The sequence below is a fragment of the Vigna unguiculata genome, chromosome 5 (assembly GCF_037176805.1).
Source record: "Vigna unguiculata cultivar grain cowpea cultivar isolate G323 ecotype 2 chromosome 5, ASM3717680v1, whole genome shotgun sequence".
NCBI classification, from domain to species: domain Eukaryota; kingdom Viridiplantae; phylum Streptophyta; class Magnoliopsida; order Fabales; family Fabaceae; genus Vigna; species Vigna unguiculata.
Window position 1 is genome coordinate 23,407,309 of NC_140796.1, and position 20,965 is coordinate 23,428,273.

General features: G+C 37.8%; 1 protein-coding gene across 1 annotated transcript; it reads right to left on the bottom strand.

The window, feature by feature from the left end:
* Positions 1–9,230: 9,230 nt before the first annotated feature.
* LOC146886252 (uncharacterized) lies at positions 9,231–9,746 on the bottom strand. Its single transcript, XM_085673362.1, has one exon. It carries the CDS (start codon positions 9,744–9,746, stop codon positions 9,231–9,233), a length of 516 nt encoding a protein of 171 aa, XP_085529488.1.
* Positions 9,747–20,965: the final 11,219 nt, after the last annotated feature.

Below are 20,965 nucleotides of genomic sequence, written 5' to 3' on the forward strand. Positions count from 1 at the left end.
CTTTTCCACGTCATACAATTTAGAATTTAATGCCATAAAGGCTTCTACTACCAACATTTATTAATTAATTATTTATTTAATTAATTAAATTTCACGAGTCTTACACATAAAAGTGATCAAGAGTGTTGATGGTGGGGCAATAGGCTAGAAGTCAAAGGCGATTAAGTCAGAGGAGTGATGCTCAAAGGAGAGAACAAGGTGATGTGAAGTGAGAACTAACATGTCTTAGTTTGAGACCTGAGGTTAACTGAAATGTTATTAGAAACCTACCAGAGGGATGGAGAGTAGATGGAAGGCGAGTCAGTATATCAGTACAAGTTGGTTGGTCAAGTATGAAGGAGCATTCCAGTTTTAAGGTTGGAGGTTGGAGGAGTAGTGACTAAATTAATCTAAACAGTTGAACACATATCGCTTAGCATAGAGGTAAAGTTTCTAGTGGCTATAGATGTTGGATTCATCAAATCTGTCATGTTTGGGTGGTGGTTGTCGGAGGACGTGAGGGAAACATAGTTTCTTCCTATCCCATCAGTGAATTTTTGAGGACAATAATTTTTGTTGTAGGGCAGAATGTAAGGTCCACTTATTTATCAACTCTAATGTTTTAGGGCCTATTCCCATCTGTTGGGCCTAAAGGCTGGCCCACAGGGTGTCCAAGACCCTAAATTGCGCTAAACATCTCATTCCACTCATTTTTCAGAGAAACAACTTTTTCCCCCTCTCTTAGAGCTGCAACCACCTTCTGCTATGGTTTGGACTTTGGCTCTCTTCACATTAGCTCAACCATTTTTCTGCCCACCTCTTGAATCTGTACCTAGAGTTGTTGTACTCCATTGTTTGGTGCCGAAGTCTTTTGTTAGCTCACTCCAGGTAAGGGAAGCTAAAACTACTTTTTCTTTGAAATGCAGTGTACTTATTTTCGTTCTAGAATAAGTATGTTTGATTGATATGGCACTACTTTTTTATGTAAACTACACACTTTTCGTAAAATGAAGATTCCTACTTAGTTAACTATTGGATTGAGCTGAAATATTAACAATTGACCCTTAACACATAATTCTTGACTTTGACCAATCAGATCTTGAATCAGAGCTTTGTAGTGAGAGAAGTTTTTATCGCAAGGTCACTATAGTTTGGTTGTTGGCAACACTGCACACTTTTCGTAAAATGAAGGTTTCTACATCGTTAACTGTGGATCGAGCTGATATTATAACAGTTGATCCTTAAGACATAGTTCTTGACTTTGACTGGTCAGATCTTGAATCAAATCTCTGTAGTGAGAGTCATTTCTATCTCAAGATCACTGTAGTTTGGTTGTTGATAGCATTGACCTTTGTTGCTTGTGTGATGCATAACTTTCTTTATAGTTATTCAATTAAGTTGGTTCTCATTTCATTTGGTTCTTGACTCAATCATATTTAATTTGAATATAAATACAAAATATTTGGAGCTTTACACAAGCTACAGTTTGATTTCTAAAATCCTAAAATTGTTTGCTTAATGTATTGTTAAGTTGGATTGGATAAAAATTATAAGAATTAGTTATTTTCCAAGAGAGAAATATGTTGTATGATTTTAATATGTGCCTCCAAATGCTTGTGTGAGAATATAGGAGATTCCATGGGGGAGATCCTATGTGATTTAATTAGTAGTGTCTTCATTGGTCAGGACGTAATTCCATGAATCTCTAGGTGAGATCTCATGGTGGTGGCTCATTGGTCAGGACGTAATTCCACGTTGGTTACTGGTGGTGCCTCATTGGTCAGGCTGTAATTCCATGGAACTCTAGGTGAGATCTCATGGTGGTGCCTCATTGGTCAGGGCGTAATTCCACTTTGGTTGCGTGGTGGTGCCTCATTGGTCATGACGTTATTCCATGACCCCTGTTAGTGGGAGTTTCGTGGTGGTGCCTCATTATATAATTTAGTAAGGATTCTAGGTAAGGATTGCATCCTAACACTCTAAAGAGTTAGTTAGTCTCACGTGAGCGTACTGACTCAAGTGGTGAGAGGTCTGGAACACTTTAAAGCTAACCTTGTGAGTGGTAGGATGGGACCCTTTAACAATTAGCTCGGTAGAGCAGTAGAGGCCACCACAAGTGCAAGCATCCGGTGAATTCGACTAATTATATGTATCTGGATAAGTCGTGTCTTGAGTCTTCGTGTATTGGTTGAGTTAAAAACATGATTGGTTGATGTATGTATCTTGGACTATGAAAATGTATGCAATTGTATGATAAAATCATTTTTCTACTCTAGCTTACCCTTTCTGCTTATTGTATGTTCTGTGTTCGTGGTTTTCTCTTTTTGCAATGATCATCAATTTATTGATGTGAGCAGATGCGAGAACTCCTCGTGGTCAACAGGGCAATGGAGATTCTGTACCTAGTTCATCTTGGATCAGATCCTGCTTGTCTGAGTTTTCTTTAGAGCTGTAGCCCATGTACTGCCATGTTCTTTGGCCATTTATTTTAAGTACTATTCAACTTCGATCTGGTTTAGTCGACATCGTGGTGTACTTCAGTATTTTATTTTTAGTACCTTGGATATTGTACTTCTTATATTAATTTGTGTGACATTTCATTTAATTAAGATTATTATTTAAATGGGATGTTACAATACTGACTAGTCTCGATAAATAATGCTATCATGTCCATATAAAATTGTTTTGTCTTGTCTAAAAGTTTCCTTCTCCTTTAACTCCGGAAGAAGAGACCTCCAACTACATATTTTTTTAAATTTAAATACACATATTATTAATTATCTTTTTTCTAAATTATTACTTAAAATTAAATTTACTTCCTTCAATTATGCATTGAATTAATATATATATATATATATATATATATATATATATATATATATATATATATATAAATACAATTTTTATGTCTACTCTGAGTTATTTTCAATTTTTCTCTAATGATTATTTTTTCAGTAATCATGTAATGACATTAAATTTTCTGCAACCTCAAATCAGTATAAACGTGATCTACATTTTCGTAAATTTTTTTTGAAAAAAGAGTGCATTTTAAATGTTGACAAAAACAAATAGAAAAAGTATAAGTCAACTATTTTCCATGAATATTATTTATGTCACTTCTAACACACATTAATTATTTTCCATGAACATACTTGTATGTATCGTTTATCGCTAAGTTAATATTTTTTATAAATAATAAATATTTAAAAGAATGAATACATAAATTTAATAATACTTAATTTTAATTCGAACCCATAAATTATGTGGATTGATAAATTATGTGGATTGATGTAATTCTACTCTTTATTTTTTATCTTAGATATTTTCTAAATTAATTATTATCTTTATAAATCATACATTTAGAGTCTTTTAATAAAAAAACAAAGGATAATTCAATTTTACTAAATTTGTTACATTTTGTGTAATTTTAGCATTAAGATATACATCCATCCACATTGTATAATATCTTTAGGAGAAAGGTAATCCGAGATTATTTAACATAGGTCAAATCGATGAAAATTCAAGGCCCAATCTTGTGTCACCCATTGGCGATGTGGACAACCAACAATTCAAGGAGCCAACTCATGAAGATTGTGAATCAATCAAATTAGTTACTCGAAACCAATTTAGCTAAATTAAAGGTGAGCAATTCAAGGAGCTAGCATATGAACATTGTGAATCAATCAAATTAATTAATAGAAGTCAATTTAACTAAATTAAAGGCCAACTAAATTTCAAGAATTAAATGCAATATATCTCGTGCATCATTCAAATTAGGAAAAAGCTTAATTGCTCCGATAAATTTTATTAATTCCGAGATATTATTTGAAGAATTAAATACAATATATTCCATGGATCATTCAAATTAGGGAAAAGCATGAATTGTTCCAATCAATTTTATTTCATTGTAATTAATTCCAATATTTATTTATGTGAAAAAAAATTTCTTAACATTTATTTTATTTTCTTTAGTTATTTTAATTTTGTTTCTAAACATAAAGTTTGGTTGAGGAATTTTGTTGCGAAGTCTTGAAACTAGTTGGAGAATACTTTGGCTAAGGAAAGAGAAGGTACTTAAGTTGTCAATTGAGACACACCTATCTTTCCTAGAAGTCTACTCAACAAACTTTTAACTATTATTTCTTTTCACAAAACCTCTTTCAAAAATGTAAAATAATTTTTCATATGAAAATAATCAACAATGTATTTTCAAATGAACTATGATTACTATCCATAACAACCACATGATTCATATGGTTATAAACAACAAATTGTCACACCTACTACTGCACCTGATTTAAGTAGGTTAACTATATGTTAACTAAATGATTTATATCCTAGATCATCTTTTTTGGATTATGAGCAACAACCATATTTTGGGTATTAACTCTAGCCATCATATGTTCCATTTGGTTCTCAAGAGCAACAACATGCACCATCACAACAAGTTGCAACAACCAAGATGAAAGGTTTCATTCTGTAACCATAGATGAAAGGTTACAAGGAGAAAAAGAAGAAGAAGAGGAGGAGGAGGAGGAGGATTAAAGTTGTCTTTTTTGTTTTTGTACTTCAACTTTTTAATATGTTTGTTATTTTTTCATTTCATTAGAACTTTTTGTTGTTGTACTTCAACTTTTTTAATATGTCTAATGAATACTTAATAAGTTGTTGGTATATTTGTTTATTATCATACACCATCTTAATTTGTTTGACACTTAGATCGTAAACTTCATACGCCATGTCATCAGGAGATCCACCTCGACCACCCCTAGTTGACATGGGGAAAGGTATTGCAAAACCAAGAAAGAGACGTAATAATTATGTGCTTCAAATTCCACTTAGACCCATCACCCCTACCCCAAGCTTACATATGCCATCCTTATCTTCCCTAACTCCACCCATAGGGTTACATAACCCTACTTCTATCCTAACGATTCATATGTCGTCCTCATCTTCTCAACCTCCACCCATAGGGTTGCATACCCCTATTGTTGCTCCCAAGCCCCATTTTGTACCACCCTCACATATACCATCCTCATCTTTCTCAACTCCACACACAAGGTTACATACCCCTTTCTACAAACATTGAAGCATCCCCTTCACCTCATATTGTACCATCCCCAGCCTCGATTGGTGGCCCATCTTCTGCCATTGGTGATATAGTTACCCCAGAGCCTATAGTTGATCCTTATTTAGATGTAGAACATGACCCCCCACTACAGGACCACCCAATGATTGAACCTGTCAGTCGAGGGTAATAATTCAATTCAATTATTCTCATTGTTTATATTATGTAACTTCTTTCATCTTCTAACAATTTTCCATGCATTCTAGGTTTATTCCATCTAAAGTTGCTTCACAGGCTATCACAAAGACAATCAAGAAACAATTTCTTAATCCTTGACCATCATGGGGAGCAATACTTGAAAAAGACAAGGATATTTTCTGGCAACATTTCAAGGTAATGCATTCTAACTTATTTTATAGGTAAATTAAGTTGTTAACTACTATTCCATTCTTAATATACTTATAATGTTTATGTGTTTAAATTGTGTTGTTATAGAGGAGAGTTCAGTGAGCACTTGAGCATGAAATTAAAATTAAGAGAAATTTCAACAGCAGAGCTTCTCATCGTCTATCTGAGCTATTTAGAGATGCTAGAATGGCTAGCGAAAGGCCAGAATGGATTCCTAATGATATGTGGACAATGCTGCTAGAACATTGGAATTCTCCAAGTTATTAGAGAAAATGTATTGCAACAAAAAATAATAGGGCTTCTAAAACGGGTGGGGCCCTACACACAGGTGGATCCATTACCACTCACAAGCATGTTTTTCGTATGGTGTACACATTAACTATTTGTATTTGTCACGTTTGAACTACATTTTTAAAGTTTGAAATCATATCAAATCTAACATTATAACATATTTTGTTGCAGGCACGTGAGTTGGGACGACATGTGTTTCTTGGTGAAGTCTTTTAGCAAACACGTATTTGGAAGGGTACTGGCGAGTATGTGGATGAGAGGTCTAGGAAGATAAATGTAAGTCTCTTTTACTGTTCAATATTATTTACTCTTAAACTTATATATGTATCCCACCACATAATAATAATTGTTCATTTTTTACTTACAGGAAGAATTTCAGACTAGGATTTCTCAAGTTAGATCTGATGTTTCCTCATCTGCTGATGGAACACAAGAGTAGTCCTTTGCTGATCCTACACAAGATAAGAATATCAGGACTACGTGTTGGATTGAGAAAGTAGGAGGAAAAAAGAAAGGAAGATTTTATGGGGTAGGTCAACTTGTTCAAAATTATATGGTTCAAATGAAATCTTGAACCAACTACCAGCTTCTTCCTCTTCTAATATTGAGGACCTTAATAATATTAGGCAGCAACTTTCACACAACTTGGAGGAAAATGAGCAATTGAGGTTCGAGGTTCGATCCTTTCAATCACTAGTCCTGTAATATCTCCCTCTTGATGCTCAAGCTCATCTTCAGCAGCCACAGCCACAACAACCAAACCCTACTCAACAAAACTCTAATATCCCTTAACCCCATTCTCAGAAACAAAATAATGAAGAGGACGATAATCTAAATGAAGAATCTTCCCCTGATTGTGAAGATTATTAGCTCTTCATGTCCTTAAGAAAAACTTTCTTCAGCATGTACGTAATAAACTTGTGTACTATTATTCTTACTTGCTATTGATCATTCTTATGTAATATTTGACAAACATTCCTATACTACATATTATTTTGTATGTTTTATAAACAGTTTAGTCTGTCATGTGATATATATTGTGATGGAGTTTAATAATGATACAATATTTGATATAACGAAATGCTGGAATGTTGGAATGCTTGATTTGTCTATGTTGGAATGTTAAATAAGCAAATATTGTGGAATGTTAAATAAGCAAATAAACCCAAACAAAATTTATACACTTACTGATGGATTACTGACAGCCAGATCCGTTAGAAAATCCATTCGTGCAAGCAATGTCATTACCAACGGATTTGTCCGTCGATATTTACCGAAAGATCTGTCTGTCGATAATTACCGATGGATAGATCCATCGGTAATGGCAATGCTTGGGCAAATATATTTTTTGACAAACCTGGTCATCGGTGATTACCGGTAGACAGCTCTGTTGGTAATTATCGATGGCTTGAACAACGGATGTGTCTGTTGGTAATTACCGGCAGACTTTTATAATCCGCCGGTAAAGTATTACCAACGATGCGTTTACTAACAATTTTTTTATCATCGAAAGTCTGTCGGTAAAACATCATTATTAACGGATTAGGGCCATTACCAACAGATTCTAACTGTTGGTAATAAGCGTTTTTCTTGTAGTGCTTAGAAATAAGCGAAAATGTTTCATTATAATCAATGTCATCTTTCTATGTAAAAGCTTTGGCAACAAGTCGGGACTTGTAACGTTCGATATTGCCTTGAAAGTCACGCTTAGTCTTAAAGTCCCATTTAGATCCAACTCTCTTGTATCCTTCTAGCAATTCCACATGGTCCCGTGCATCATTATGTGCCATTGATTTAAGCTCATCTTTCATGGAATCTAACCACTTATCAGAATTATCACCATTAATGGCTTCTGAAAATGAATATGGATCATTATCAATACTTAAGTCATTTTCTGACTCTTGTAGATAAAACACATAAAGTCATTCAAAATACCAGACTCTTAATATTATTTCTTGTTGTTCTTCTTAATTGTTTTGAGCTTCTACAACATGTGGAATAAAAACTCTTGATAAAGAAGTACTAGGTACAGGAACTTGTACTCCAACTTCCTTAATCTCCACATTTCGTGAAGCTTCACTCCCACTAGTTTCACCATTCTCAATAAACTGAGTTTCCAGTTTCAACGATTCTTGTACTATAGGTAGGACAGTAAAACATATACCCTTTTGATTTTCTGGTAACCAATGAAATATCCACTAATTATTCCTTCATCCAATTTCTTTTCTTGTGGATTGTATATTCTTTCTTATGCTTGACAACCCTAAACATGCAGGTGTCTTAAACTGGGTTTCCTACTCGTCCACAACTCAAAAGGAGTCTTTTGAACAACTTTACTAGAAACCATGTTCAAAAAATACATGGTAGTGTTTAAAGCATACATCCACAATGATACATGTACACATGAATTACTTAACATACTCCTAACCATTTCCAGTAAGGTTCGATTACGCCTTTCTAGTACACCATTTTGTTGTGGTGTGCCTGGCATTGTGTATTGAGCACAAATACCATGTTTCTTAAGGAACTTAGCGAATGAACTAGGATGTTGTCCACTTTCATCATATCTTTCATAATACTCACCACCTCTTTCAAACCTTACGATTTTCACCTTTTTGTCTAATTTTCTTTCCACTTCATTTATATAAACTTCCAAGGCATTCACTGATTGTGATTTCTCATGCAGTAGATAGACATGTCTAAAACATGAAAAATCATCAACAAAGGTGATGAAGTACTTCTCTTTATTGAAATAATTTACATCAAACGAACCACATATATCAGTGTGTATGATTTCAAGAATCTGAGTGCTTCTCGTGGCTCCTTTCTTTGTGTGTTTTGTTTGTTTGCCTTTAATACAATCCACACACACATTTAGATCAGTAGTATCCAACAACATCAAGCTTAGACAAAGAAATTAAATTCCTAGTGATATCCAGTGTCGAGGATTAGACGATAAGTCTCGATCACTTCCATTGGAAATTTCTCTTTGTTGCCCATGAAGACGAACTTCTCACTTGGATTTATGGTTCGGGTTGAAAGAAATCCTTGCATCACATTAGAAACATGAGTCGTACATCCAGAATCAATCCACCATATATTATGGGGAACTTCAGTTAAGTTTGATTTGAAACATATGTAAGCATTATGCCCACCTTTCTTTTCGAACCAAGCTCTACGCTTTATGCAGTCCCTCTAGAAATGTCCAAATTTCCCGAAGAAATGACATTTGTCATTTTTCTTCTGGATTTTGGCTGAGGACTTGTCAATCTTTAGTGGTCCTTTACCCTTTCCATGTTTCTTAATAACTTTCTTTCCAACAGCTCCTTGATTCTTCACATGCTAAATAGAGTGATTTCCTAAGTTCTTCAGTCGAGTCTCCTCCTGAACTAGTATACAATTCATGCATATTTCACTTGTCTTTCATGGTGTTGTAGTTCATCTGGAACGAACCATACTCAGACGGTAATGAGTTTAGAATGAACTACACAAGAAAACCTTCATCCATTTCCATTCCTAGAGACTTAAGTCTTGTTGTGATATTTGTCATCTCTATCACATGCTCGTGCATAGTACGCGAACCGTCAAACTTCATGGTGGTCAACGTACTCATCAGTGTCTCAGCGAGAGATTTATCAGCAATTTGAGAGGACTCTTCCACAAATTTCATAAATTCTTTTGCGATATCGGTTTTGGGAAGAGATGACTTAATATTGCTTGTTATGCTCATTCTCATAAACATTAAGCTAAGTCTATTTGACATTTCCCAACCTTTGTAATGGCCTTTCTCTTCATTGCTACTAGCTTTTGTGATAACAGCCAATTTTTCAACTTGAAAAGCTAGATCAAGATTCAATACACCTAAGTGAAATTGGACTTGTTCACTCCAATCAGGGAAATTCAATCCATTAAAAACTGGGACAGACATAGTGTGCAAGTGTGAAGATAATTGAGCAGAGACTGCAATTAACACATGCCTAACATTAACACTTTGCGTCATAAAACTAAACATAAATACAAATTCAGACATAAACAATCATTTTATGCATAGTAATGTTCTCCTTTGGAAGATCAACTAATACACAAACATAAACATAATGATGCTAATCATATTATAACATTATTGATAACTAAAATATGCATAAACTAGAATCACCTACTACCTTTGGGTATATAAATAAAACTAGTGACGCATACAAAATTATTTACAATCATGTTCATTAATTATGAGAACAATTAATCAACCTTTGGGTGATCCTGAAATGCCTTATAATAATGAACTTCAATTAACCCATAAATCAATTATTCATAATTTAGCATCCATATTATAGTTAATTGAAATAAAAATATTAATAATTTGAAACCAAAAAAATAAAACCTTAAAATTTTGGTCACTTTGGTGACTAACAAAATTTAACATAATTGATTTCAAATAAATAAATATATATACCTTTAATTGCTATTAACCATACATAACATTTTCATAATTTTAATTCAAATAAAATGGATGCCTTAAAAACGTAATTTAATAAAATTCAAATTCGTCAATTGATTAGGCCAATTAAAATAAATCAGCAAACTTATGCATCCATTTAATTAAATACACTTCATTAATGCACCAATGCACTACATTATAAACATACATAAGTGCTTTTGTTTATTTGAAACCTTACGTATTAGTGAAAATTGCAATCCATTCAATTCAAATTGGAATTGACACCAATAATCGCAAGGTGCAGGCAATTCACGTAAAGAGAAAAATAAACTCTCCAATTACAGAAGCATTCAATTTTCAAAGATACATCCTTGATTATACATTCACGCAACACAAGATGTTTTTTAATTCATAACAAACATATAATACCAATTAAGATTAAATCACAACATGATGCAATTATTCAATGGCAGTGGAATTCGATTCTCATTCAATCTTCACACAGCAGATGCAATTTTCTCAATGCAATTTCACGGATGCAATTAAAATTATGGCATTCACATTCAATCTTTAAAGAAGCTGAAAACATAAAACCCCCTTAAAACTTTTAATTACGGGTTATAATTTTAGAAATTTCCTAAATTCATAATTAGGGTTTATCTAATTAGGGAAATATTATCACATAACTAGAGAATCATAGATCCTACAACACTTAATACCACATGTAAAATAATTAAGGATCTTTAAGATTTAAAATTCTCACACAATAGAACATAATAGAGCACTAACCTTGATTCATAAGAGATCCTATGAGTATGCATTCTTCAATTTGTAATTTGTGTTCTCTTCAACCACCGTTTTCCAATTTATCATTTTGCATTTCTTTTCTCTTCTCACACGTTCTTGATGGATTGTTGTGAAAAGAACCTTATGGCCAGAGATGAAACCTCAATCCTTTTTGTTCCTACAGAGAACAAATAAGATAAGTTACGCACAAGTATCACCTTACCCATATAGTCCGCCATCTCCTCAATAGGCCTCTTCTTGGTTGGCATATGTCTGCTTGGACCCGGGAGGGGTTACCTGCAAAAGGGACTCTGAAGCTCAAGTCAGCGAAATCTCTCAGAAAGTCAAATCAGGTGATTAGGGAAGTAATGAATGTGTACCTTTAATTTGTGGGGTCCATGCATATTTATAGATCATTAATTATGTCTGGCCACATCATGGGTTGGGCCCTTACTTGGGCCGTAGGTGGGCCTGGGCCTTAGCCCAGGCCCTTAGTTCGATTATTAGGGACCGGTGACTTTTATTGGAGCATTCTGTTTCTTGCTAAGTCCTTGGTTGTTTTTATAGAGTTGTCGGCCTAAGCCGGTTACCCTTTAACGGCTTAGGCCACTATTGTTGTTTTTGGCTTGTTTTATCATTGTTGCTTCTTAGTGGTTTAGTCCGGGTACCTTAGCATGTACATGGTGCTTGCTATTATTCGGTTTAGGCCGACTAGGTGCGGTACACCAGTCCCCCAACCTTTGTCGATATAGTTATGTCGGTAAAGGGTGATAAGTGTTTGCTGTCTTTCGTCTAGGCCGACTAGGTGCAGTACACCAGTCCCCCAGCCTTTGTCGATATAGTTATGTCGGTAAATGGTGATAAGTGTCCGCTGTCTTTCGTCTAGGTCGACTAGGTGCGCTACACCAGTCCCCCAGTCTATAACTGTGATGAACAATGTTAAGGCTAAAGATAGGATAAGGTTTGTAGCAGGTAAGGGGGTGTCAGGGGTCTAATCAAAAAGGGTTTTGCGTTGTTGTTCCTGATACTCATGACCTTTGGTGTGCTTTTTTTCGATTGGTATGGGTTGTGACTTTTGGCGGGAAGAAGTTGTGTCGTTTGGGATTCATGCTTATAAATGCGGATTTCGCGAAGGGTTTGCGTTTGTTAGCTCATTCATGAGAATTTCGTAATCAGAGATTTGCGTGCATTAGATCTGTCTGACTAGTTCTTTGTTTCTGCCGACATCTTTCGAAAAAGGTATGTCTAGTAGTAGTGATACTATGTCATTGTCTTCTTCCAGTAGTGGGAGTGTGGAGTCCGGGAGGGGTGTAGGTAAGCGTGTTGAGGAGGAGAGTACTAGTCCGGTGGCTGTAGTGGGAAGAATTCCGATGGAGACAATGACTGAGGTGAGGGAAGACCTTCCTGAAGAAATAACAGAGAGTAACTGGCCGGCCAAGGCCAATTATGACTGGGTAGCGGCTGATGTTCGTAACCAGTCATCCTTGTTCCGGTGGTCCCGTCTACCAAATTCTTGGTTGAACTGTACCCCGTTATCGCGAAAGGCGTGGACCATGGTATCGTGTCACTAGAGTGGGTGAGCACTGTTAAGTGCGTTTGTCACGGCCAAGAAGGGGCTGTCGAGAAGTTCTTTTATATGTACATGTGTCATTTCTCTCTGTTACATGTGAGGTTGCCGCTGGATGACTTCACCATGGGGGTTCTCCGTCAGCTCAACGTAGCGCATATCCAATTACATCCGAACAGATGGGCATACTTGCAGGCCTTTCGTGTTTTGTTCTAGTCACTGTATCTACGGCCTTCTCCTTATGCGTTTCTATATTTTTATAACACAAGACCGCGACAACCGACTACTTGGTTGTCCTTGGTGAGCCGACCGAGCATTAGCACACTGGACGCGTTTTCACAGTCCTTCAAGCATTTCAAGGATGGTTGTTTCAAGGTTATGGTGAAGGAGGAGGGCAAGTCACATTTTCTTAATGCAGATAGGAGTACAAAATTTTCATTTAGTTGGACGGGCAGCCCTTCTCGATATAAGGATATGGGTACCGACGAGTTATCGACGATGGATAGGGAGGTGGTGGAGGTCGATGATGTTTTCTGATAAATTGCCCACTAAGGGCTTAGTTAGGGTTTATAATTCGGTTCACCAGATTATTGATATTGAAGGTATCTGTTTATGACTTAAATTGTCTTGATGTTTCTAAGTTAAACTAACTGGAACTTGGTGTATTTGTGCAAGACCACATGGCTTAGGCTGGGAAAAAGAATTTGATGCTTTTTCAAACACTGAGGAAGGAGAGGGCCGTCAAGGCAAAAACAACTGGGAACACTTAGGTTCCAAACTTACATGGCGGCACCAAGAGGAAGGCCGAGTTACCGGCTAGGCCTAGTAAGGGCAAGGACGTGAAAAAGGTGAGGGCGGCTTTGTTTGGGCAAGGGGCATCGAGTGGGGCTAAAGGACCAGAAGCCAGTTTGATAGAGTTGCCGGAGACGTCTGTTAGGAAGGACATTGATATCAACCTGCCGAAGATAGTGATTAATACTATCAATAGTATGGAGTCAGATCACCTAGTGAGGACGATGGTGGAGTTTGGGAGTAAGGCGTTAATTTTGAGTCGCTAGGTTGGTTCGTTGTATCGCTAGGAAGCGAAGGAGGGGAACTGGGAAAAGGTGGACGAGTTACAGGAAAAGGTTGACAAGTTCGCGAAGGAAATGGCTGCATGGAAGAAGGAGAGGGAAGGTTGGGAGGAAGAGAAGAAGAGGTTGGGAACCTGGAAGGTTCACTGTCTGGATTCAGAGAGTAAACTTAATGGAAGGATAGCGGACCTGGAGGCAGATTATGATGAACTAAAGGAAAAATATGAAGGCGTAGAAATGGAGCTCGATGACTTGAAAGGGTGTGTTATCCAAGAGCACATCAATGGGTTCCAAAAAGGAGTGAGGCAGGTGGCCTTCTTTTGTCAGGATATTGATGCGACTGATCCTAGATTTGATGTTAACAAGGATGTGGTGGATGGACAACTTGTTAATAAGGCCGAGAGCAGCCCCGAGGAGGAGGTGGAGAAGGAAGCGGAGGGGGAGGACAAGGATGCGGAAGTTGCTGTGGAAGGTGATGACAACAAGGCAGCGTAGGACTTTTATTGTATTATGATGTTAAACTGTTCATGAATTCTAGTTTGTAATAATTTGTACACTATTTTATCTTGCTTTTAATATGATGAATGTTTTGTGTATACGATGTTGTCTATTCGATGCTAATAACTTTATATGATGTTTGGCGAATGTGATTTTTATTGAGGGTATTCCACCCAGGTCATTTGCTTGTGGTAAAAGTGGAAATTTAACCGAACTAATATTAAGTTAAGGGCGTCCGACCCATGTCACTTACTTGTGGTAAGGGTGGAGAACTTAAGCGAATTAATATTAGGGGTGTTCGACCCAGGCTGCTTACTTGTGGTAAGGGTGGGGAACTTAAACGAATTAATATTAGGGGTGTTCGACCCAGGCCGCTTACTTGTGGTAAGGGTGGGGAACTTAAACGAATTAACGTTAGGGGTGTTCGACCCAGGCCGCTTACTTGTGCTAAGAGTGGTGAACTTAAACGAATTAATGTTAGGAGTGTTCAACCTAGGGCGCTTACTTGTGGTAAGGGTGGGGAACATAAACGAATTAATGTTAAGGGTGTTCGACCGAGGCCGCTTACTTGTGGTAAGGGTGGGGAACTTAAACGAATTAATGTTAGGGGTGTTCGACCCAGGCCGCTTACTTGTGGTAAGGGTGGGGAACTTAAACGAATTAATGTTAGGGGTGTTCGACCCAGGCCACTTCATGCGGTAAGGGTGGGGAACTTAAGCGAATTAATGTTAGGAGTGTTCGACCCAGGCCGCTTACTTGTGGTAAGACTGGGGAACTTAAACGAATTAATATTAGGGGTGTTCGACCCAGGCCGCTTACTTGTGGTAAGGGTGGGGAACTTAAACGAATTAACGTTAGGGGTGTTTGACCCAGACCGCTTACTTGTGGTAAGGGTGGGGAACTTAAACGAATTAATGTTAGGGATGTTCGACCCAGACCGCTTGTGGTAAGGGTGGGGAACTTACACGTGCGCGAGAAGCGAAGTGAGGAATTGTCGTGAAGTTTGGGAACCCTTTGTTTATTCATGAAATCTGGGGTGCCTCGTTATAACCTCCCCGGCCAAAATCCTCCTTAGGGAAAAATACCAAGTGAGGAAAAAGAGTACACCCAGGGTTACAAGTGTTTAATACAAAGCATGTCTTTAACTAAAGTAAAACTTTAGATGGGATACATTCCATGTGTTAGGTATTTCTTCCCCGGTGGGGGGTTACCGGTTTGGAGGTATTGGATGTAAGGAGTGGTCCAGTTTTCGGCTTGGTGTTGGGTTAGGTTATGGCAAGTATTTGTGATGGAAGGAGCGGACAACGTTTGCTGCAATAGTGATCGGTGGCGACTTTTTAACTTGGTGCAGGCTAGTTTGGATGATATATCGGCTCTGATGTTTTCGGATCTAGGAATGTGTTGGATGCAGACTTGGTCGAAGGCGCACTAGACGACTGTTCGGACCAAATGGTAATATTGTAGAAGGGTAGGGTCTTTGATCTGGAACTCATCGTTTAGATGACCTACAGTAAGCTTGGAATCGGTTTTGCATGTTAACGACTTGACACCAACCTCGTAGGCCAAGGATAAGCCGGCAAGGATGGCTTCGTACTCGGCTTGGTTGTTGGATGTCCTGAAGGCGAAGTGGAGGGATTTTTCGATGAGGATATCGTTGGGGCCTTCTAACACAATTTCGGCACCTGCCCCCTTTGGATTCGAAGAACCATCAACATAAAGCGTCCATTGGTCCTCAACGGGTGTTTGTTGGAGATCGTTGACAAAGTCCAGGAGGCATTGAGCTTTGATGGAGCTGTGAGGTTCGCAACGGATGTTGAACTCGGACAACTCAACAGCCCAGGATGACATTCGTCCCTCAAGGTCTGGTTTCTGCAGTATCTTCTGTATTAGGTAATCGGTTTTGACGATGATGTTGTGATTTTGGAAGTATGGGCGTAAGCGGCGGGCTACGTCTACCAAGGATAGGGCCAATTTTTCTACCATCTGGTATCTGGTTTCGGGGTCTTGCAAGGTTCTGCTAATGAAGTAAATAAGGTGTTGGGTGCCGCCTATATCTTGAACCAGCACGGCGTTGACGGTGTGATCTGTGGTGGTGATATAGACCAATAGGGGTTGATGAGTATCTGGTTTGTGAAGGATAGGTGGTGAGGTGAGGGTGGCTTTTAGCTTTTGGAAAATTTGTTCACAATCATCGTTCCACGTGAACTTGGCGGATTTTTTGAGCAGTTGTATGATGGGTTGGGTTTGTTCGGTTAGTTTGGGAAGGAAACGGGAAATGGCTGTGAGGCGGCTTATGAGGCGTTGTACTTCTTTGATGCTGGTTGGGCTTCGCATCATAATGATTGCATTGCACTTTTCAAGGTTAGCCTCTATGTCGCGCTGGGTCAGCATTAATCCAAGGAACTTGCCACGGTCGACACCGAAAACGCATTTATCGGGATTGAGGCGGAGGTTGTATTATCTTAATGCAAAGAAGACTGTCGATAAGTCCTGAGCGTGCTGGTGATGGCTGGGGGATTTGACAACCATGTCGTCAACGTACACTTCGACACATTTGCCCATTAAGTGGCTGAAGACTTTATCCATCAATCGTTGGTAGGTTGCTCTTGTGTTTTTAAGACCAAACGACATGACTTTGTAGAAGTAATTGGCGTCGTCTATGATGAAAGCGGTTTTGTTCATGTCGGATTCGGCCATGGGAATTTGGTTGTATCCGGAGTATGCATCAAGAAAGCTAAGGACTTGTTACCGGCGGCGCCATCGACGAGTCCGACCCTTCTCGTCCATCGAATAGGTGGACGACTCATCTTGTTCGTCAACCCAAGACGGCCTATCTTGGTGGTCGACCCTGGCCAACCCGGCTCGATCGTCGAGCCAGCTTGACCCGTCTCATCCTTTGGGTCGGTCCATCACATCTCGAGCATCGGGTTGGTCTAGTCCATCTCGACATTAGGTTGGTCTGTCTTGGTCGTCAACTCGACTTGTTTCGATCATCGGCTTGTCACGACCTTTGTCCAGACTTGGCCTCTCTCGGTTGTCAACCTAGGTCGGCCCGTCTCGATTTTAAGACTAGATTGGCCCATCACGGTAGTTAGATCAGGTTAACCCGTCCAGGCAAGTGGCCAAGTCTGGCTCGTCTCGATTGTTGGCCTGGACCGACCCGTCTCGACAGTCGGACCAGTTTAACCTGTTTTGGTTGTCGATATACCTTGGTTGTCGGTATGCCTCGACACTCTGTGATGTTTTGAATCATCTCGCTCGTCGACCCGACATGACCCATTTCAGCCTTTGACCTGCGTAAACCCGTCCCAATCTTTAGCCCAAACCCACTTGATAGTGAGCTTAGGGGGTTTAGACTTTTTTTTTTACTTCCTCATTTGGAGACCTCCTCAAATGAGGCTTAACAAATAGTGGGATAGGGTTGGCTCATGAGTCATTTGCCAAATTGACACCTCTACGCATAGTGCATTTGCTTTTACTAGTAAATAATAATAAACATAGAAATATTAGTAAGTAAAGTTACAAAAATAAATATTTGTATTAAATTTTTATTATGTTTTATAAAAAATAAATTTATATAAAATATATATTTTTTTAAAAAAATATTATGTGTATGGTTAGAATTGCTAGTGTATATATGTAAAGTTGTAAGAAACCACTTAAATCTCAACAATAGGAGTATGAAACTAGAGATGACAGAAATGCTTGTGTCAGTGGGTGGGTATCCGCATAAAATTCGCAACAGATAGTTGGTATCTATGAGTATTTATTATCTATAGGTAGTGGGTAAAATGTATTTTAATACTAGTTTATAAATGTGTCTAATATGAGTATCAAATTATTCGTACTCACACGTATTCATTATTTGCAAACAATTTAAATTTAATTTATATTTTATTAAGTTAAATTTAATTAAAATTAAAATTTAATGTATGTTTTATTAGATTAAGTTTAATTAAAATAAAAATTCAATTTATATTTAATTTAATTTTTATTTTATTTTATATATTTTTTTTTTGTAATTTTATTTAAAGTTTAATTTAAAAGTTTATAAATGTATTTTAATACTAGTTTATAAATGTGTCTAATATGAGTATCAAATTATTCATACTCACACGTATTCATTATTTGCAAACAATTTAAATTTAATTTATATTTTATTAAGTTAAATTTAATTAAAATTAAAATTTAATGTATGTTTTATTAGATTAAGTTTAATTAAAATAAAAATTCAATTTATATTTAATTTAATTTTTATTTAATTTTATATTTTTTTTGTAATTTTATTTAAAGTTTAATTTAAAAGTTTATAAAATTATTTTTTAAAATATTTGTATTGATATTGTAACATCCCATTTAATTATTAAGCGAAATTAAAGGAAACGTCACACAAGGATAGTACTGTAGCATAGTCCTAGGGTCCTTAACACAACCCCTACAACCTGGGCACACCACGATGCCAACGGGAAACCAGATACAAGTCTAACAAATGAGAATAGAGTAGTAAAGCATAAGGCAATACATGGGCCATAGCCCTAAAGAACCATGACGAAAATAAAATAAACTCCAACCCAGATGGCTAAGCAGCGGAATCGCCATTTCCTTGCGGACCACGAGAACCTCACCCATCTGCTCCCATCAATCAAATTGATGATCATCGCGAGAAAGAGTAGCCACATACAATACAACCATACAACAAACAGGGTAAGCTAGAGCCGACAACATATTCATCATACAGTCAAATATATTTTCATCATCCAGTGTCCATACAACAACCAAGCATGTTATGACTTTTTAATCAATACACTACGACTCGACTCGACTCATCCGGATACGTATAACCTGGTCGGATTCAGTGGATGCTTGCACCTGTGGTGGATACCTCTGCTCACCCCCGAGCTATGTGTTACAAGTGTTACAATGAATCAATTTTCCCTCACCACAAGGTTAGCCCTTAATGAATTTCAGGCCTCCTACTACTCTCACCACAAGAGTCAGTCCGCTCTAGGTGAGACTAACTAACTCCTTAGAGTGTCAGGATTCAATATGTATAAAATGCAAAGAAAAAGTATGAAGTGTACTTACCTCCTCAAGGTGGAAGGTATGAGGGAGAAGTCAAGTTCATCCCATCCATCGTCTTATTCAGCATATCTTGATTTTCATTGAATATCCGAAGACGATGCCCATTAACTTTAAAAGTTCTTGCTGAAGATTCTTCCTTGATCTCCACTGCTCCATAAGGGAAGACTTTTGTAACAATGTATGGTCCTTCCCAAGTAGAACGCAACTTACCACTCATGTGACCAAGCTTGGATTTGTATAGTAACACCTTCTGGCCTACCTTGAAATCCTTTCTAGCCACATTCTTTTGGTCATGGAACTTCTTGGTTTTCTCTTTGTAGAACTTTGAATTTTCATAGGCTGCTAGCCTAATCTCCTCTAGTTCTTGCAACTGAAGCTTTTGCTCATTTCCTGCTTCTTCCAAATCCAAGTTACATGCTTTCACGGCCCAATAGGCCCGATGTTCAATCTCCACAGGTAGATGACAAGCCTTTCCAAAAACCACCCTGAAAGGTGACATACCTATAGGTGTTTTGTAGGTTGTCCTGTGTGCCCAAAGTGCTTCATCCAATCTTGTGGCCCAATCCTTTCGACTAGGCTTCACTACTTTCTCTAGTATCTTTTTAATCTCTCTGTTAGAGATCTCTGCTTGTCCATTGGTTTGGGGGTGATATGGTGTAGCAATGCGATGTGTCACCCCATACTTCTTCAACATGTTCTCAAGTAGCCTATTACAGAAATGAGTCCCCTGGTCACTGATGATGGCTCGTGGTATCCCAAATCTGCAGAAAATGTTAGACCTGACAAAACTCATAACAACTCGAGAATCATTAGTCCTTGTAGCTATGGCTTCCACCCATTTGGAGACATAGTCTACAGCAAGCAAAATATAAGAAAACCCAAAAGAAGGAGGAAAAGGACCCATAAAATCAATACCCCAAATATCAAATACCTCACAATATAGCATGGGTTGTTGAGGCATTTCATCCCTTCTTGTAATGGATCTGGCTGCCCTTTGGCACTGCTCACAATTTTCATATACCCTCTGTGCATCTTTAAAAATGGTAGGCCAATATAATCCACAATCCAACACCTTCCTACCTGTTCTTTGTGTGCCATAATGTCCACCAAAAGGAGACGAATGGCAGAACTCAAGCACATGAGGTATCTCGATATCTGGAACACACCTCCTTATGACTTGGTCACTACCAATGCGCCATAAGATTGGGTCTTCCCAGATATAGTACTTTGCCTCACTTTTTAGCTTGATTCTTTCATATTTGGAGAAGGAAGGAGGAATAGCAGAAACAACCAAATAATTAACAATGTCAGCAAACCAAGGTTCAGGAAACATACCTTTCACAACAGTCAATGCTAGGAGGACTTCATCAGGAAAGTCATCCTTAATAGGAATGTTATCTTCTCCATTTTCAATCCTGCTAAGATGATCGGCTACTAAGTTATGTGCTCCACTTCTGTCTAGAATCTCAATGTCAAACTCTTGGAGCAGTAGCATCCATCTGATCAACCTTGGTTTCGAATCTGCTTTCTTCAGAAGGAATTTTAATGCTGCATGATCAGTATAAACAATTACCTTGGAACCAAGTATATACGGTCTGAATTTGTCCAAGGCAAATACAACAGCCAATAATTCCTTCTCAGTCGTGGTGTAGTTGGCCTGCGCTGTGTCCAATGTTTTGGAAGCATAAGCTATCACATGTGATAGCTTCCCATCTTTTTGTGCAAGCACCGCTCCTACTGCAAAGTTTGATGCATCACACATCAACTCGAATGGTAAT